Raw genomic sequence first — 20,525 nt, forward strand, 5'->3', positions numbered from 1 at the left:
TTTTGATTACATCATTTGTATATTGAAGTTAATAATAATAATAATAATAATAATAATAATAATGATAATAATAATAATAATAATAATAATAATAAGCTGATGCAACGGTCCCAATAATAATAATAATAATAATAATAATAATAATAAGAGGCTGATGCAACGGTCCCAACAAAGGCAATGGACGTTGCATTTGATATAAATATGAATTGCATCAACTCTACTGCAACGGTCTATGAGATTTATGATGACCGTTGCATTAGCTATATAAGACTGTTGCATTAGGCTTTAATGCAACGGTTCATGATAGATAGTATATGACCGTTGCATTAGGTAAAAAGACCGTAGCATTAAACCTAGTGCAACGGCCGCAAATGCTACGGTCCATCAACCGTTGCAGTAGGCTTATAGCAAAGGTTTTTTGCCTTATTACAATGGTTTTTAGGGATTGCATTTGCTCGTTTATGTAGTAGTGAGTGTAACTTTTGCGCCTTTTATTGTCACTTTATAATGGATGTTCAGTAATTTACTGAACATCCGTTTTATTTAAAAGTTTGTGCTAACTTTTAAGCCCTGTGCAGTTGCTCACCCTGCACACCCTAAGGGTTGGGCCTGATAAACATTGAACTAGTTAATTAGTTTTCATCCTAGTTAGGGCCTATTCTCATTGACCGAACCCAGCTGAACTGAACTAAACTAAACTGAACTGAACTCAGCTGAATTGAACTCAACTGAACTGAACTTAGCTGAATTGAACTCAACTGAACTGAACTCAGCTGAATTGAACTCAACTGAACTGAATTGAACTGAACTCAGCTAAATTGAACTGAACTGAACTGAATTGAATTGAACTGAATATTTTATAAGAGAAGGAAATTAGGAGCTGAACTGAATTGAATTGAACTGAACTGAATTTCAACGTAAGAGAACAGGCCCTTAATATATATATATGAAATAAATTAGATTATAGCTGAATTGAAATTATTTCCATTAGTGTTTTCATTGTAAAGTATGGTTAGTTTTATATTCTAAATAGTTCATCAAGTTTCAAGTGATTCCAACCTAATGAATTACACAATTATGAACAAGAAGTAAGAAATGGTGGCCAATCACCACAAAAATGCAAGTCCATCTTTCCTAAAGAAATATATAGTTAATATTCCTAGTCCATCTAATTAATCAAGTTATATTATTGATGATTATTGGGAACTTCCAATTTGACTTTTGATTATGCTATCTCCGTCTTGATTATTTTCATGCACCGTGCAGGAGTGCACCACATAAAAAATACATAGTATATATAAAATAAATTAAATATTTTCTACTCTACACTTGTATTGCTATTTTAGTGGCTAAAGTCTAATGGAACAGCCTAATATGGGTAATTAAAGGTGAAGTTCTGTTATGTAACAAAGACGAGCACTAATAACTACGGAGTACTAACTAGTCCTAGCTTAGTGTGCTAGGTACTCGTCCAATGTCACGTCGTAACTTGGCAATTTATACAGTCCTAATCCTAGACTCCTAGCCATATCATCATCATACGATAAAAGAAAGAAGTGTTGCATAACAAAATGAAAAATTGAGTGCTACTTGTTTATCTTATCAACTTAAATTGTGTGATATTCCAAAGATTATCTCTTTAAAATTATCTAAAAATTTTCTCTCTTTCTATCATAAGAATTTCTCCTAGACACGCACCTCTTTTTGTAGTATAATGTAGCAAATTAAATAACTTTGTGCGTCGAGTTAAATATTTAAGACGCAACACGAAGACTATATACAATATGTGACTATATATATAAAGTAATAATTATAAAGATAATAAGGAAATTCAAACGGTCATTTCATTTTACAGTTTCGTCCAATAAATTTGTGTTTAGCGAATTTATCTAAATCCATTGTGTTGAAAACTAATAAATTATATAATTCTACATGGTATTCATTCCTTTCACAAGTGTCTTTTCACCATGAAACTTAAGTTCCTTATCAGTGGATTGGATTACCAAAATTAAACCTTATCCAAATATCCACTATACAAGTACCATAATTTGATTGTGCATTTGTGCATACACCGGATGTAGATGATGGAAAATGTTCTATCCTAATAATTTATTATTAAGAAAATTTAATTCAGACTAATTAAATTAATATAACGAATCTAAAATGGAGTAGTCTATATTGTTGTCAGTCTTAAATTTAGCATGTGTTTTAGCATGAATTTCTCTCATCTTAACATACAAAAAATGATAAACTTATAAGAACTTAGGGTATGTTCATATTTAATTACCTAATTTCAGTTCAGTTCAGCTTCAATCAGTTAAGTTCAGTTCAGTTCATTTCAGCTCCAATCAGTTCAGTCCAGTCAGCTCCTAATTTTTCTTCTCTCATAAAATATTCATTTCAGCTTATTAGTTCAGTTTAATTCAGCTCCAATCAGTTCAGTTCAGTAAATGTAAACAGGCCCTTATTGTATCTATACATGGTGAATTGAACTAGGTCGATTTATCGATCTCTCATTGATTAGTATACCTTGATTATTTTTTAGGTAAGTGAGATGACCTAGTTAATCATATCATCTTTATTCTTTTTTTTTTTTTCCGAGGGGGGGGAGCGGGGGTGGTTATTCAGATTCCCTTTGAGGACAAAGATTCATAGATAAGTCATGGAAATTACATGTTAGATGTCAGTGATGTCATAATAGCAAATATTCTGCTTGACTGGGTAGGGGCCAAAGTGCCTGGCTAATGAACTATTGGAGTATTGATTGGGATTGGGAATTTGGGATGATAATATCGAGATAATACTTCTTCCATTCAAAACATTGTTGCGTTTATTGTTTTATTCGCTATCTAATGCATTAGTTTTGACTAATATGTTTAACTATTTGTTTGTTTAGAATATACCAAGTATAAAGTTAATATTTTGAAAATATAATATTAAAACAATTCTAATAAAATTTAATTTATTACTTCCTTCGTTCTATTAATATTGCAACAATGGACTTTTTGCACTATTCATCACTCTTGTTTGACCATATAATATAGATTTATACGTTAAGCAAAATATAGTCATGTGGGATCTTATTGGATTCGTCTCATAAAATACTTTCACAATATCAACTTTTTATAATTTTTACTCTTACACAATTATAGAAATTTAGCATATAAAATGTGCTTTGGGATGCGTAATTTCCTCCTTGTTGCAATATTAATAGAACGGAGGAAGTATATCTTTTGTGATGTATTAGTAATAGTTGACTATCAAAGTTTTTTAACATCTAATCGTATATATAAGAATACATGCAATCATTGTTTTAGAGTAGACGAAAAATATCACTACTAGTCGCTTATGGTGGTAGACTTTCGTTGATAACTTGAGAGCTAGCTAGGTAATGCCCCGGGCCCTTGTTCAATTGCCCACTCAATCTACTATTGATAGCCTTAATCAAGTGGCTTAGGAGACGTGTCTTACCCTCTTAAATTACCACTTAACATCACCTTAACTAAAATCTCGATTATCCAATACTTTTTTTTTTTTTTTTTTTGACAACAGATTATCCAATACTAGTGTAGGTTCTTGTTAACAATAATCATGCAAGTTTTTCTAAGATCATGAATAATTGATGATCTGATATGTAAGACACACTTAATTAAATTAGGTTGTGCTTGCACTTCGTTCGTATGTAGTCTAGACTAGATACGTGTATATAATGTATTGGGTGTATCCATTTATATATGTACATGTAATATAAAGCCCCATAAAACATTTAGAATTGAGTTTTATTCCCTTTGTTTCTTTTGTTATTCTAACTTTGATTTTTTTTTCCCCCTCTTAAATGTTGTTATATAAGGACAAACTGACAACCTTACTTATACATAACTGTAAAATTTTTAAAAATACATATACTTATATCTCTAATTGAAATAGGCATGTGCATGTTGCCTCTGCTATGATAACTAAAATATGGTACTTCGTAAGTTTTAATTATTGTCTTATTTGTCCGTTCTTAAAAGATAATTGTGGTGTAACGTAGATGCTTCTTTATTAATTAAGTACATAAAAGTGAGTTTGGTTACTTTCACTTCAACCTTCTTCCTTGATAGTACACAAACTCGTGGTACCCTGAGATTTACATTAGACAAAGAAAATTATGGAGATTTGACAAGGAAAAATGATAACACTAACATTAAAAAGTGGAGATTAAATTATTGGACAAAAAAAAAAGGGTGGAAATAAGTTGCTGAGAAACCTTGTACTTTAGTGGCCTAGAGAAATGCCGAAAGCAGTTGATTCGGCCTTTTTACCAGTTTTGTACTTGAATGTTATAGTTGCTCTCTAGAGCTTTCTACATGGTCCATTGCAAGCTTCAATCACCTACTTGAGTGCTATGAGTAGAGGGACAAAAGAGGTTTTACGATGTAAACCATTGTCCATTAATAACAAAACTTTTTTTATAAATCATTTTCTAAAATAATTAAATTAAGAATTGATTAATCTATTTCAGTATTATAAACAATAATTAACTATTTATTTTATATGTCATTTACGATTCATATATATAACAAGCAATAACTCCGCCAGTGGGTTCCCCGCTGCCAGTCCCAAGCCTGGATAAAGGAGGAGGGTTACGGTAGGCCAGTGACAGCCAGTATAAAACTTCGTCACATCCAATGACATGAGCCAAACAGATATTTTCGTGGGGGCGTTCCCTACTCAGCGACGCGCTGCACTTCCTAGACCCGGGTGTAGTGATAAGTATGCAAGGGTTGCTAGGTCGTCGCCCAGAAGCGACGCGCCACATTGCCCGAGTGTGGTGTCAAATGAGCAAGGGCGTGCCATTGGGGCGTTCCCTACTGAGCGACGCGCTGCACTTCCCAGACCCGGGTGCAGTGATAAGTATGCAAGGGTTGCTAGGTCGTCGCCCAGAAGCGACGCGCCACATTGCCCGAGTGTGGTGTCAAATGAGCAAGGGCCTGGAGTTGGGACCAGGAGGGAGCGTGGGAGAAAGGAATTTAGTTTGCGGATTGGTTCTTGGAATGTGGGGTCTCTTACGGGAAAATCAGCAGAAGTGGTAGAAGTAATGAAGAGACGACGCGTGAACATCATGTGCCTCCAAGAGACAAGATGGACAGGAGAAGGAGTTCGAGGCTTGGTTTTGGGGTATAAGGTATGGTATGTTGGGCAAGAAACGAGCCACAGGACAAGGAATGGTGGAGCTAGGAACGGAGTTGGTGTGGTTCTCGATGAGAGGTTGGCAAAAGAGGTGATCGAGGTCTATCGGAAGAACGATAGGTTGATAAGGCTGAAGTTGCTATGTGGCAAGGAGATTGTGAATGTTATCAGTGCTTATGCTCCCCAAGTGGGTTTAGATGCGGAAGAGAAACGACAATTTTGGGAGGATCTAGACGAGGTGGTACAGGGTGTCCACCACTCAGAGAAGTTATATATTGGAGGGGATCTAAATGGGCACGTTGGGGCGAGCCGAGAGGGCTATGGGAGTGTCCATGGAGGCTTTGGGTATGGGCAGAGGGACGCCGGTGGTGAAGCTATTATGGATTTTGCCCAATCATATGATTTAATTTTGGCTAATACTTGGTTTAAGAAGAGGGATTCACACTTGATAACTTTTCGGAGTGGAGCAAATGCAACTCAAATAGACTTCCTGCTCACAAGAAGCATAGATAGACAAAGTTGCCTAAACTGTAAGGTTATCCCAGGGGAAAGTGTGGTCACCCAACACCGGCTATTGGTAATGACTATTCGTCTGAAAGAGAAGGCGAAGAAAAAAGTTAGACAAGAAGAACCGAGGATAAGATGGTGGACCCTAAGGGATGCAAAGGCTAAGGTTTTTACAGAAAAGGTAATTGAAGAAGCGGATTGGGATGGAGAGGTGGATCCGGACATGACTTGGTTACGAATGAAGAACTGTTTCCTAAGAGTGGCCAAAGAGGTCTTAGGGGAAGTAAGGGGAAGAACTTCGATACAGAGAGATACTTCGTGGTGGAATGAAGAGGTGAAAGCAGTAATTAAGCAAAAAAGGGAATGCTATCAAGCCTTAGGAAAATGTAGGAGTGATGAAACCTTTGCAGCGTATAAGGAGGCTAAGAGTAAGGCAAAGGCAGCTGTTCGTCAAGCGAAAGAAAAGGCATATCAGGAGGTTTATGAAAAACTTGATTCCAAGGAGGGAGAAAGGATCATTTATAAGATGGCAAAGAGAAGACAAGAGGCAAGGAAGGATATTGGCATGGTGAAGTGTGTCAAAGATAAGAACCAAATGGTCCTAGTGCAAGAGGAGGACATCAAGGACAGGTGGAAGGGGTACTTCGATGAATTATTTAATGGAAGTAATGGAGTTGTGATAGGAGATACCTCTGTGAGTGATGAAGAAATCAACATGGAGTATGTGCGAAGGATTAGGAGAGTAGAGGTGGAGATTGCACTGAGGAAGTTGAAACCTAAGAAGGCGGTTGGCCCTGATGGGGTACCGATAGAGGTGTGGAGGTGTTTGGGTAAGATTGGTATTGATTGGTTAACAAACCTTTTCAACAAGATATGGACGGCTACAAGGATCCCACAAGATTGGAGGAAGAGCACCTTGGTCCCGGTTTATAAAAACAAAGGAGACGCTCAAGATTGTTCTAACTACCGAGGAATTAAGCTTATGAGCCACACTATGAAGCTGTGGGAAAGGGTGATTGAACAAAGGTTGAGGGCATACACAAGCATTTCAGATAACCAATTTGGTTTTATGTCTGGGAGATCTACTATGGAGGCAATCCATTTGATAAGACAAATGATGGAGTTTTATAGGGTAAAGAAGAAAGATCTTCATATGGTCTTTATTGATTTAGAGAAGGCATATGACAAGGTGCCAAGAGAGATACTTTGGTGGGCAATGTTGAAGAAAGGTATCCCACGAAGGTATGTAGACCTAGTTAAGGATATGTATCGGGATGTGTCAACAAATGTGAGAACATGCGGAGGGTTGACAAAAGATTTCCCTATTACAATCGGATTGCATCAAGGGTCTGCATTAAGCCCTTTTCTTTTTGCAACGGTTCTAGATGAATTAACTAGACCATTTCAAGATGAGGTTCCATGGTGTATGTTGTTCGCGGATGATATCGTTTTGGTGGATGAGACTAAGGACGGGGTTAATGTTAAGTTGGAGCAATGGAGGCAAAGGTTGGAAGCTAGAGGGTTTAAGCTAAGTCGGAGTAAGACTGAATATTTGGTATGTCGTTTTGGCACTCAGAGGGGGACAAGCAATGAAGTGGTGAGTTTGGATGGAAAGGATTTGACCATGAGTGAATGTTTTAAGTATCTTGGGTCGATCATCCAGAAGAATGGTGACATTGATCAAGACGTAACCCACAGAATTAAGTCAGGGTGGCTTAAATGGAGAGCGGCCACGGGAGTGTTATGCGACCGCAGCATTCCCCTACAGTTGAAGGGAAAATTCTACAGGACTGCCATAAGACCAGTGTTGCTCTATGGTACAGAATGTTGGGCTTCTAAGAAAGAGCATATTAAAAAGATGGAGGTTACGGAAATGCGCATGTTAAGGTGGATGTGTGGAAACACTTTAAGAGATAGAATCAGAAATGAGGTTATTCGCAAGAAAGTAGGTGTGGCAGACATTGCAGATAAATTAAGGGAAAATCGTCTGCGTTGGTTTGGACATGTAAGACGGAGACCCGTGGGTGCACCGGTGCGAAGAGTGGAAGAGTGGGATCATGGAGGGATTAAACGAGGAAGAGGGAGACCAAAAATGACTTGGTTGGAAGGAGTGAGGAAGGATATGAAGTGCATGGATTTACGTGAGGATGAAGTTTTGGATCGTAAGGGATGGAGGAGAAAGATTTATGTTGATGACTACACGGAATAATCATATTTGGTTCATGTTAGCCGACCCCACTTTTGGGATTAAGGCTTTGATTGATTGATTGATTGATATATAACAAGCAATATCATTTTTTATTTTTTTGGTGTTCCACCCGATTCACCCTTTGGGCTAATCCGGATTCGAGGATCAATTGTGGGTGGTTAGGTTCCAGTCCCCTCCTAACAAGTAACCCGAAGATTATCATTAAAACCTTTAAGCTATTTTGTGGTGAGATGAGTGGTTAGGTTTGAGTCCCCTCCCAACAAGCAATATCATTTTAACATATCTATATATACTTATCTATTAAAAAGTGTTTTAAAGAAATCTACGTGTCACGTACTCATATGAACCCTTATTTTTTTTAAAAAAAAAAAATTTTTTATGGGTATTATATACATGTTCAATAAAGAAATTCAAATTTTAAGATAATTATATACGAGTAGTACGTATTTTGGTTGGGAGGCCTACTTGGTGCCCACTATTCAGCAACTAGTGTATATGCTCGTACGTGATTTAAATCCCGCAACAAAATTTTTGAAATACCTATAGGGAATTTAGAAACATGTTGTCGATAGGCTTATCATGGTGACATGGTTCCAATAATCCATGCATTCCGATTGATTTCAATGAGCGCATTTGGTGACCAAAATCATCTAATTCATGCCTTGACCCATGACTTTACACCCCCTCGTGATCATACTTTAAGGCGCTTACATCGGCCAATAAGCCCTGCCATGTCTTGCACATCCTTGACTTCCTAAGGTATATAGGCTACAGGGCAGATTGCATGCCCTAATACAAACAAATAGATTAATGAACCTCATATACGTAGTGCTTTTAATTATATGTACAAAGGTTCAAATAATCTATTTATTTCTTAGGATTTTCAACCACTTTTTACTGTTGTAAGATGAGACACTAAGTAAAACACGTAATCAGTAATTGCAATCACTCAAATCCAACTTCCTATATAATGTGCACAAATGAAATGAAGTAGCTAGTCCAAGGAAAGACAAATACAAGTACACTCCAAATCTCCAACTAACAAAGGAAAAAAATGGATGTTGAGAAAATCTTTCACATGAAAGGTGGACATGATGAGACTAGCTACTCCAAAAACTCATCTCTTCAGGTGCTCATATTCTCACTCATTAATATTCTTAATATGCAATAAATTTTCTTATTTTCATGTGTTGTAAATGTTTCACTTATCTTGTTAGGTGTTTCCTAACACATTTAGAATTATTGGTGTTGTAACCCTGTAAATATCGATCAATGAACGCATATTACTTCAATTTGAGGAGTTTCACATAATCTAACAAATTATATTGATATTAAACAGAAAAAGGCCTCAGATTTGGTGAAACACATAGCAATGAAGGCAATTCAAGAAGTATACTTAAACACAACCCCAGAACTCCTATCCATAGCAGACTTGGGCTGCTCATCGGGCCGGAACTCGTTATCGATGATCAGAGATTTGTATCGTGCGGTGCAGGATGCTCACCGGAAAATTGAAATCAACGGTCCAAAACCAACACCCTCAGTTTCAGTTTATCTGAATGATTTACCAACAAATGACTTCAATTCTATCTTCAGGGCATTACCAGAATTCTTGAAAGATGATAGTATGTATGAACAGGGGCATTTTCGTCCATCTCTATTTGTTGCAGCTTCACCTGGCTCCTTTTATGATCCTATTTTTCCTCCCAACTTTTTGCACTTCGTTTACTCTTCTTACAGTTTGCACTGGCTTTCCAAGGTAATTAACTTTTTTTTCTTTTCTTTTGGTTAAAGTTTTCATTAATTAATGTGTTGCTTATGAAGGTAATTCACTAATTTGAGTCAAAATTGGGATAAAAAAAACTGGTAACTCTTCTACTAGTTCATCAAGATAATTTCTGCTTTTCAATAGCAAGTTTATTCTCATATAGTAAAAGTAATTAATTAGGTTAGCTTTTGGAAGAAAAAATAAATTTACATGAATGAACTCATAATTTTAAAAAAAATAAAACAAATTTCTATACATATATATATATATATATATTTTTTTTTGGTCGTGTTCATTTACCATTCAAAAACATATGCAGGTAAAGTTTTGAAGTTTTCAGTTTGACTTCAAATATTAACTACAAGTAACATGTAAATAAACATATGTTTTTATGTTAGTTGCTAACTTGTATTAAATAAAGGTTAAATTCAGCCATTGCAAAGAGTGAAAGTCAAACTATTACATATACAGCGTATTTAGAAACAAAGTAGTGATGTGTAGTGGTCTCACTTCTGTATATGTTTATTCAAAAGTTTGACAACATATACGGACGGAGGGATTTTTTTTTTTTTTTTTTTTTTCTCAGAGAAGTATTGATTATTTGAAGTCGAGACAAACAACTTTTTTAAAGAATTAAAATATAATAAATAAAGACTTTGGAAAGTTAGGTTGTCACCACCTCTTTTAGTCTTTCTCCCCAACCATTAATGTTGCTTATATTGGACAAGAGTGAACTAGAGAAGCATAACAAATAAACAATCATTTATGTCTTTGATAGATATATAGTCATAAGAGTTGTGTTTATATAATTTAATAAATATCTATGCTTGAATAAGGGAGCCAATTTTCCTCTATATTTCCACATAGAAAAGAGTGGATACTGAGTTGGCTATTGAATAATCACATGAGACGTACAAATTTTAATAACTTCAGGTCGACAGTACAAACTCATCTTATAAGTGCAATAGTAAATTGATTTTATGCAATAGGTGACCAATTGCCTTGCAATAGGAACATAGAAGTGTTAATCATGACAAAATGTATACCCAATCAAATCATTCATCCAAATTAACCATTTGACCTTGTGATTGTGATTGTGACCACTACAATTTTTGTTAGGGTCTCCCCAAATGCTCCAACGGAATGAGTCTTTTTCTTAGCTTCCCACTAAATGCCCCGCTTTAGTGGCTTTGCCTTCATCAATAGGATTACTTTAATTTTTTACCTTTCGTTTTTGTTTTTTTCGGCCAGCACCTTTTTTCAATGACTATACTTCGTATTATAAATAGTTTATTGAGTACTTGTGTTTCAACTACAAGTAATTCCAAATGAAATTTAATGATTAACAACTAGTATTATTAAAAAAAAATAAATTTAATAATAATATATTAAATCTTATTAAACTTATTTGAACTCATTAAACCTTTTTTTAATGGTCAGATATATAATACTTTCTCTTGTGAATTTATTATAATGGAATAAAATCCCAATATAAAAGCGTTGAGAGTACGTGAAAATCCTTATTCCATTTCCTATCCTCGAAGGCTTGAAGTAATTTTTCTTATATATTGTGTTGGGGACGATGGTACCCTAAAATTTGAAGTAGCCCGTAGGAACCAAGTCGGTCCAACAGAGACTTTGTTATACATGTTTTTATTAAGGGTTTGATTCACATTTTGTATAATCAGGTCCCCCCTAAGATTTATGATGTGCATGGGAAATCTATGAACAAAGGTTGCATCTACATATGTGAAAGTAGTCCTCCTAGAATAATCGAAGCGTATGCTCAACAATTCCAAGAGGATTTCTCGCGATTTTTGAAGCTTCGATCTCAAGAACTAACCACCGGAGGAAGAATGGTGTTAGTCTTGCTAGGAAGAGAGAGTCCTAACCACATTGATAGAGGCAACTCATTTCTTTGGGAGCTTCTCACTCGATCTTTCGCCTTTTTAATATCTAAGGTACTCTATTAAACAACTTCTCACTTTAAAGTTATGTTTGGACGACTATCTCTAAACATTATGATTTTGTATTTTAATAGGGACAAGTTGATGAGGAAAAGTTGGATTCATATGATATACACTTTTATGCACCTTCCAAAGAAGAAATAGAAGAGGAAGTGAAAATAGAAGGGTCTTTTAAAATGGAAAATTTGGAGATGTTTCAAATAGAGAGAGAGGTTGAAAAAAATGGAGTTAGCTATGGGATGGCGGTGGCGAGTACAGTGAGAGCTATACAAGAATCAATGATGAGCCATCATTTTGGTGATGAAATTCTTGATTCCTTGTTTAGTAAGTATGCTCAACTTGTAGATGAAGAAATGTCTAAGCAAGAAATTAGGCCCATTACTTTTCTTCTTGTTCTTACCAAATTATGATACTCCATTGTAATTAACCAATTACCAGCTTAAAAGAAGTATTTGGTGAAGAATTGTGATTATATTTAGTGATAAAATAGTGTATAAGAAGTATCATATTTTTTTTCCCTTTTCTTTCTATGGTTTAAGAATCTATTTTCTATTAATAATCCTACTCTTTAAGTGGTAACTCGTTAGTTTTTATATGTGCAAAATGACCGTTTAATTTACTTGTACACCCAATAACTCAAATAACTTATTTCATATTTGGATGGAAAGTTTTAAACTTATTGAAAGCCACTTACCAAATTAATTAATTTTATTTTTACTAAAAATCATTCACCAAACAGAAAATAAACGGATCAAAATTAGGGGGTACTCACATCGTTTTGTGGACTATAGGCTATCATATATGTGCTGCAACTCAAGATTGGGCTCTAAGCGAATTGGGCTCGCAGATTCACTAACGTGGCCCAATGTCATTTGAGCCTATTGGGCCTATCTCCTCCCAGAAGCAAGGCCCAGCAAGCCAGTTAGGCGTTAATAAATGGACGAAAAAATATATTATGCTCAAATATTCGGAATCAATTAAGAGACCGAGAGAATTGCACTTAACCAAGAAGGGTTTCAATAGTACCTATTTAATACGAATACTGCTAGATTCAAACCAGCTTCCCTTGTGAACTAGGTAAGAGAATGAAACCTCTGAAATTTAGGTCCTCGGATCAAGCATTGGTACAAAGGTACCACCCTCTTGTTAGCTCTTACATTAAGGGTCTGTTCACATTTACTAAACTAAGTTGAACTGAATTGAACTGAACTAAACTGAAATGAATATTTTATGAGAGAGGGAAATTAAGAGCTGAACTGAATTGAACTGAACTGAACTAATTGGAGCTGAACTGAACTGAACTGATTGGAATTGAACTGAACTGAAATTAAGTAAATATGAACAGGCCCTAAATAGCAAATTCTGTTGGGTACTAGCAATCCATCCTAGTACTCCCTCCGTGTTTTTTTAAGTGATACATATTCCATTTTCGGCCGTGTTTTTCTAAGTGATACATTTCCTTTTTGGCAAAACAATACATTAAAATATTATATCTCTCTCCTCTCATGGTTCCTACCCAAACCCACTACTACTTTTTTATTATATCTTTCCTCTCACATTCATTACTTTTCAATAAACTATTAACTCTACTATCTTTTTGTAACAATTTTTTAATACTCCACTACCCCACTTACCTCTTATTTTATTTAAGTCAATTAAATTGCCTAAAACTATGTGCCGGTCAATATGTATCACTTAAAAAAACACGGAGGGAGTAACTTAATACGGAGTAGTAGTAATTATTACAAATTATTTGGGGGTTGATTTATTCACCTTATTTTCACTTATTTCAGCTGTAATAAGTCAAATAAGTTCAGTTAAAATTAGATAAGTTACGTGATTAGAACACAATTAATAAAAGTTGCACCGAGTACAGCAGATCATTGAAAAAACTGGACTACGACAAGCCAATATAGATGAACTTGAAGCAATATGAAGTAATTGAGTTGTCCATATGAAAGAAAAAAGAGAGCCTATATAAACCTACGTACATGCTCTTTAGTGTAGCTTTGCAATTGCACTGTCTCACTCAAGAATGAACCAATCAACAAGGTCTTTAGGTTTTTAAAAAATCTTTGCCATTGAAATGATGTCTCATTATTGACAACTTTCGGTAAAAATAATTAAATAAATATCTCTAAACTAAAAAACTTAAAGGTCGAATAATTAAAGTAGGGAAATAATATATGTAGCCCTTAGGGCTATATGCCTATATATAAGCGATAAATATACAGTACTTCATAAAATGGAATGTTTATCATTTTTCATTAAAGTAATGTACTCGTACTTTAGCTAATCTTCAACTTTATAGAAATATGCATGTTTAATTTATTTCATAAGGATAAGCCTCGTAATTTGGCTGTTTGATGATTTCAATTAGATTTATTTATGTACTTGTGTTACTAATTCTTTTTTGGTAATACCACAATAATTTCGAATACTATGTTTTTCTTAAAAATTGTTGGTATATTATTAAATGTGATAAGATGTAGTAGGAGGTTGGTTACTTGTCAATCAAGAAAATTATTGTATTTGACCAGCATTTTGATTCAACGCAACCAACCAACCAATCAACCATATAATACTATTGTTCTCCACATTAAACTAAAAGGAAAATTAGTGGTACGAGTACCTTTTTTTTTGTTTTAAGAGAAAATTTATTAACAACATAAATCCATTGTGAATTTTCTGAAAGTTTTGTTGGGTTTGAGAGTGTGGAGAACGGTTCAAGAAGGCAAAGGGGGGTGCATAGCTTAAGAGTTTAAGCTATGGGCTATTGCTTGGTGTTAAGCAATGGTGGATGACAAAGGGTTGACTTCAATTGACCATATCTCAAGATCTAGAAGTGATATTGAGATGATTCAAGTTGGAGGTGATAGCTCGTCTCAAGAGCTTTCCAACGACTGGTCATAAGCTAAATTTGGCCAAGAAACGAGGAAGATATGGCTGTTTTACGAGAAGCTGTTTTGCAGGGGAAAGCGGAGCGGCCGCTCCTCTTGTGGGAGCACCCGCTCCTCTCTATGGGAGCGCCCGCTCCATAGAGGCTCGTTTTGCCTTTTCTTCCAGTTTAATGGTGCGGCCGCTCCTGTCCATTGGAGCGCCCGCTCCATTGGGTTTCTCGGGGCTCTGTTTTCGCGTTTGAGCCTCGGTTTTTACGGTTTTGATTTCTCCTTTGCTAGTTACTTATAATCTTAGCCCTTGAATTATATTTAGCACTATATATACTCATGATTTGTCATTGTAAGTGAGTAATAAGATGAGGGGAAAGATGTAGAGAGAGAGAGCCTCATGTAAACCCAAACACTTAGGGTTTGAGTGTTTGAGAGGGTGAGTTGGGGTGGGAGCTTTAATGGTAATTAAAGCTTGTAATCTACATCGTTCTTCATCAAATTGTTACTCCATAGTGGATTGGTGGGTTTTTCTCCCGGTTCTCGGGTTTCCCACGGTAAATTCTCCTTGTCTCGTTTATTGCTTGTTTTCCGTCTTCGTTGTTGTTAATTGTCGTTTATCGCAAACTTAGCTAGCACATTTGTTAATCCCTTTCAATTGGTATCAGAGCCAAGGTTGTTTTGGCGGTTTTTTAGGGTTAGTTTGTGTGGTATGCTTGTTGTTTGTGATTGGAAAGTCCAAAGATTGAATTTTTGGTGTTAAATTTTCAATTTTGGTGTTGTGGGTGTTCAAAATTTGAGTCTTTGGTATGAATTTCAATTGGTTGTTATTGAAATTGAAAAGTCTTGAATTTTGTGTTTGATTAACAATGGAAGACGGAGTAGGAGGATTGGAAACTATGGAGTGTTGATGTTGGAGTTGAAGGATTTCAAGAATTTCCCCATATTGATATCCGGTAGTAAACTCAACATCATTAGTGGCTATATGGTGTGTGTGAGGGAGGGCCATGGAGAAATTGTTGAGGGAACTCGGTTGAAGTTCATGGGACAATGGAGTGGTGCCTTGTAACCTTGGGAAACACATGGGTAGTCATGAGGGGTGTGTTCTTTGCGGAGGCATGGCTTGGTCGGATTGCCATTGAGGAAGAGCCATGGTTTTGGTGTTTCAATGGTGGAAGATGGCCGGGAAATGCATGTCAAGTGAAGGGGTCTCACATGGGTTTTGTGAGGTGATGTGAATCTTTGCGGTAGGCATTGTTGGTTGGATTGTCATTGGAGAGAAGCCGTGGTGTTCGGTGTTTCAATGATAGAAGAAGACCGGAAAGACGTGCCAAGTGAAGGTGTATCATGAAGGCTCACATGATGGTTGTGAGTGGTGAATGCACATGTGGTTTAGCATGTGTGAAAGGCAAGTATGGGTGCTTGTTGAGGTGGGAGCATGGTAGGAGTGTTCCATCAACAAAAGGAAAATGCCCAAAGGCTTGTGTTTGTCACGGAGGGTGAGTTTGTGTGGAGTATGGTTGGAGTGCTCGGAGAACTAGGAAAATCCCTTGGATAACGTGATGTTTATCAAAGTTGGTGTAGACTTTGATGTTTGCTTCCTCGGTTGAGAGGAGGTGTCATTTCCTTGGTGTAGAGGAAATGGGTGTGTTGTTGAGGTTGGTTGAGATCTCAATGTTTGCATTACCTTCTTGGTGCGTAGAAGGTGGTGTGTTGGAGTTGGTGTAGACTCCGGTTTGCTTCCTTGGTGTAGAGGAAGTGGTGCTTTCTTGGTGGAGAGAAAGTGGTTTATCAAGATTGGTGTTGATCTTGATGTTTGGTCTCCTTGGTGTAGAGGAGAATGTTGTTTCCTTGTTGAATAGGAAATGGTTGTGTCGAAGTTGGTGTAGACTTCGGTGGTGTTCCTTGGTGAAGAGGACATGTGTTGCACACATGGGTGTTGTGTGTGGAAAAGCAAGTGGAGCAAAGGATGTTTTGTTCGGGTGGGAGCATGGTGAGTTGTTCCGGGAGCAGTGTTGAATTCCTTTGGCTTGTGTGTCACTTTGGAGGGTGTGTTCGGTTTAGAGCACGGTGAAGTGCTTGGAGAACATGGCAAAGTCCCTTGGTTATGTGATGAGTTTGTCAAGGTTGGTGAAGACCTTGATGTCACTTCCTTGGTTTAGAGGAAGTGGGGTTGTTTTCTTGGTGTAGAGAAAACGGATCTTTGCTATGGTGATTAGCAAAGATGTTGATGACGATGGTTGGCTTATTGTGTTGGTGTGATCTCGTGATTATAAGCAAATTTCTGGGTTGGGAGATTGTGAGGCTTATGAAGAGATGTTGGAGCACAATGGAGAAGCCATGAGAGTATATGTGTAGTGTGTTTGTTCTCACACTTGAACCGATCTCCAGGTGGGAGATTGTTGGGTTTGAGAGTGTGGAGAACGGCTCAAGAAGGCAAAGGGGGGTGCATAGCTTAAGAGTTTAAGCTATGGGCTATTGCTTGGTGTTAAGCAATGGTGGATGACAAAGGGTTGACTTCAATTGACCATATCTCAAGATCTAGAAGTGATATTGAGATGATTCAAGTTGGAGGTGATAGCTCGTCTCAAGAGCTTTCCAACGACTGGTCATAAGCTAAATTTGGCCAAGAAACGAGGAAGATATGGCTGTTTTACGAGAAGCTGTTTTGCAGGGGAAAGCGGAGCGGCCGCTCCTCTTGTGGGAGCACCCGCTCCTCTCTATGGGAGCGCCCGCTCCATAGAGGCTCGTTTTGCCTTTTCTTCCAGTTTAATGGTGCGGCCGCTCCTGTCCATTGGAGCGCCCGCTCCATTGGGTTTCTCGGGGCTCTGTTTTCGCGTTTGAGCCTCGGTTTTTACGGTTTTGATTTCTCCTTTGCTAGTTACTTATAATCTTAGCCCTTGAATTATATTTAGCACTATATATACTCATGATTTGTCATTGTAAGTGAGTAATAAGATGAGGGGAAAGATGTAGAGAGAGAGAGCCTCATGTAAACCCAAACACTTAGGGTTTGAGTGTTTGAGAGGGTGAGTTGGGGTGGGAGCTTTAATGGTAATTAAAGCTTGTAATCTACATCGTTCTTCATCAAATTGTTACTCCATAGTGGATTGGTGGGTTTTTCTCCCGGTTCTCGGGTTTCCCACGGTAAATTCTCCTTGTCTCGTTTATTGCTTGTTTTCCGTCTTCGTTGTTGTTAATTGTCGTTTATCGCAAACTTAGCTAGCACATTTGTTAATCCCTTTCAAGTTTATTCTCATAATATTGCTAGCTCACCCCAAATTACGAAGAACAGTCGAAAGTAAAACGTGCATACTGAATGATTTCGATGATCTTCACACTTAACTAAAATTTGTACAATTAACTAACTAAGAATGTACTCCGTACTCGTAAGCCATAAGATATAATAGCATCCTTTTGTATGTTTTTTTTTTTTTTTTTAGATTAGCAACTTCCACGTACTTTCATTTTGTTGACTTAACACGAAATAATAAAGGATTTAGTTAAGATAATTAAAGACATCAATAGCATCTTAAAAAGAAGGTTAATGAATAATGATTTGCATTTTGTTATATGTAATGGTGATCATGTGAAGCTACGGCAATTAGGGACCCAAAGGATAGAAAGACTATTTGTGGCTTTTTATGAGAAAATAATATTGCGATGGTGCGTGCTATCTCTTTTGAACTCCCACACTAATTAATTTATCAATTTATAAGGATAGATGGCTCCATTAAGTACCTTCTTATTTGCATAAACGGCCAATTTAATTGTAATTAATACACTAATACATGGGATACCACTGATTATCCATTAGATATATGTAACACTTTTGGACAAAAAAGTTTGTAAATTATGGCTTTAATCTGTTTTTAGACTTTTGTGATAGTTGCACTCGCCACTAATACTACCACTTAATCTAATTTAATCGTAAAAGTGGGCTAGGACTATGTTGAGATATATGCTTTTCCAAGCTACTGGGACCTCGATATTGTTATTATGTGGAGTAGTCTTTAGCACTTAGTAAAACAAATTAAATTCAAAGTTCACAACTTTATATTCTTGGGCTGCTTTCAACAAATTTATTTATGTATTAAATTCGTTTAATTTTAGTTATAACTCTTATAAGTTGGCTTGATTTTCTAAATTACATTGCTTCTACTGGTGGTAATGTTGGGAATAATTAGTTTGTAAGTTGTCTTATTCACATATTCATTAACTAGATAGACTAAAAATTCATTCTGAAACTACTTAACACCTTATTTTTCAGACAAAAAAAACTGATTTACACTGTTACTTAATTAGATACTGTATAATTATTTGAAACTTAATAGATTTTTTGGTTCATGATTTACACAAATCCTTGTAGCATAATTGCTCCTCTTAATTTCCATATTATATAACCCATCATTTCATGATTTTGTTCAAGAACAATATTTTTGATTAATTGTGAGGTCTTAAAATCTGTGACATGGAAAAGTTACATTGCATATTTGCATGATAATAATACGGATCAAGGTGCTACTTCTATATATTTTACTCGTAGGATATAGCTTATATCAAAATTGTGATGATTATTCATTATTTGCCTGCCTCACTCTCCAGTAGTCAAGTGAGTGATAAGATTTGACAGATAGTCCATGCATGTTTGTTTATATCAAGCATTGTTTAGTGTTACACAGTTTTGGTTCCATCTTCTTTAATTTAAAACAATTTATAAAAAAGATTTCTAAATACGAAATACATACCCGTATTTTTTTCCTCTACATACAATATAATCGAGTAGTAGAACACAAAAAATGAAAAGATAGTGTAATTCGCATGTTAAATATAGCGAAAGTAACCACATTCTATAACTCTTTGGTTGTCTAATTTATTATAGAGTGGGGCAACTGCTTTTTGATAGGGAAATTGGTGCGGCATATTAGACAAGTAAAAGTAGTTTTTCTTATACCAATAGAAGATAAAATAGGGCAATTATGTGCTAACATAATGATGATCCTTTGATTTCAACAATCGATCTTTTGAGTATTTTGTTAATTAACTATCAAACCATATCTATCTATCTATCTTTGTCAATGCTTGGAAGCATGCATGTCCCTTTAACTTTTATGTCTTCCCTGCCATCTTTCCATGTTTTTTCTTTTCTTTCCTTCATCACGGTACAAAAAACCTTTGGTTTTTGGCATTAATTCTGCATATTTCACTTAATTAGATTCGTAAAAACTTTAAAGTTTCATTTCATATTTGATATATACGTCTTATTAATTTAAATCAAAGTAATTTTTCAATAAAACACTTTCACAATGATAATACTATGATACAATTAGTCAAAAGAAGTCATATTAATTAGGGAGAATTATAATAAAAATATAAATGTAATCAAAACGTATAAGATGCACGTAAGTTTTAAGTGATACAAGTACAGCAATATATTGATGCTCGGACTTAAATTCAATCACTACATGTTTAACATGGATGCGTGTGAATGTGATCATGTGCCCTTTTACGCATGCTCATGTGGTGTGGGTGTTTTTGGGTGCATCATTCTAATTCGTTCTTCAGTAATTCAATATACATACATAAGCTAATTTGCTACTTAAGTTTTAATTAGACAGTTAGATATAGCCTTTCTAAACCTAAATCATCATCTATTGCACTTTATTTGCTTTATTATATGAACATCAAGTTACCAAATAACTACTCCGTATTATATGGAGTATATTATAGGATGCAATATTGCTATATGAAGAGCCCTAGACATGTTTATGTGCAAATCATAGACCCAAAAGGTATAAATGGAGCAAATGTCCCCATGTTGGACGTCCCCCCATAATATGTTGACAAGCAATGTAAGGGAATCGAGGCTTAATCTTTGGTATCGTTCCCATGTGAGATAAGTGACAAAGTTGAAACAATTTCCTAATTACATGACACTAGGTTAACTTCTCGGTTCTTACATATGTAGTAAAGTATCTACCTCAATTCTTTTTATTCTCATATTCACCTATCAT

General features: G+C 35.9%; 1 protein-coding gene across 1 annotated transcript; it reads left to right on the forward strand.

The window, feature by feature from the left end:
- The first annotated feature begins 8,898 nt into the window (after positions 1-8,898).
- Positions 8,899-12,142, forward strand: LOC145602702 (putative methyltransferase TCM_000336). Its single transcript, XM_081658869.1, has 4 exons — positions 8,899-9,017; positions 9,228-9,647; positions 11,345-11,617; positions 11,698-12,142. Exons 1-4 carry the CDS (start codon positions 8,943-8,945, stop codon positions 12,031-12,033), a joined length of 1,104 nt encoding a protein of 367 aa, XP_081514995.1. The 5' UTR covers positions 8,899-8,942; the 3' UTR covers positions 12,034-12,142.
- Positions 12,143-20,525: the final 8,383 nt, after the last annotated feature.

This window comes from Chenopodium album, chromosome 21, assembly GCF_948465745.1.
Source record: "Chenopodium album chromosome 21, dcCheAlbu1.1, whole genome shotgun sequence".
NCBI lineage: Eukaryota > Viridiplantae > Streptophyta > Magnoliopsida > Caryophyllales > Amaranthaceae > Chenopodium > Chenopodium album.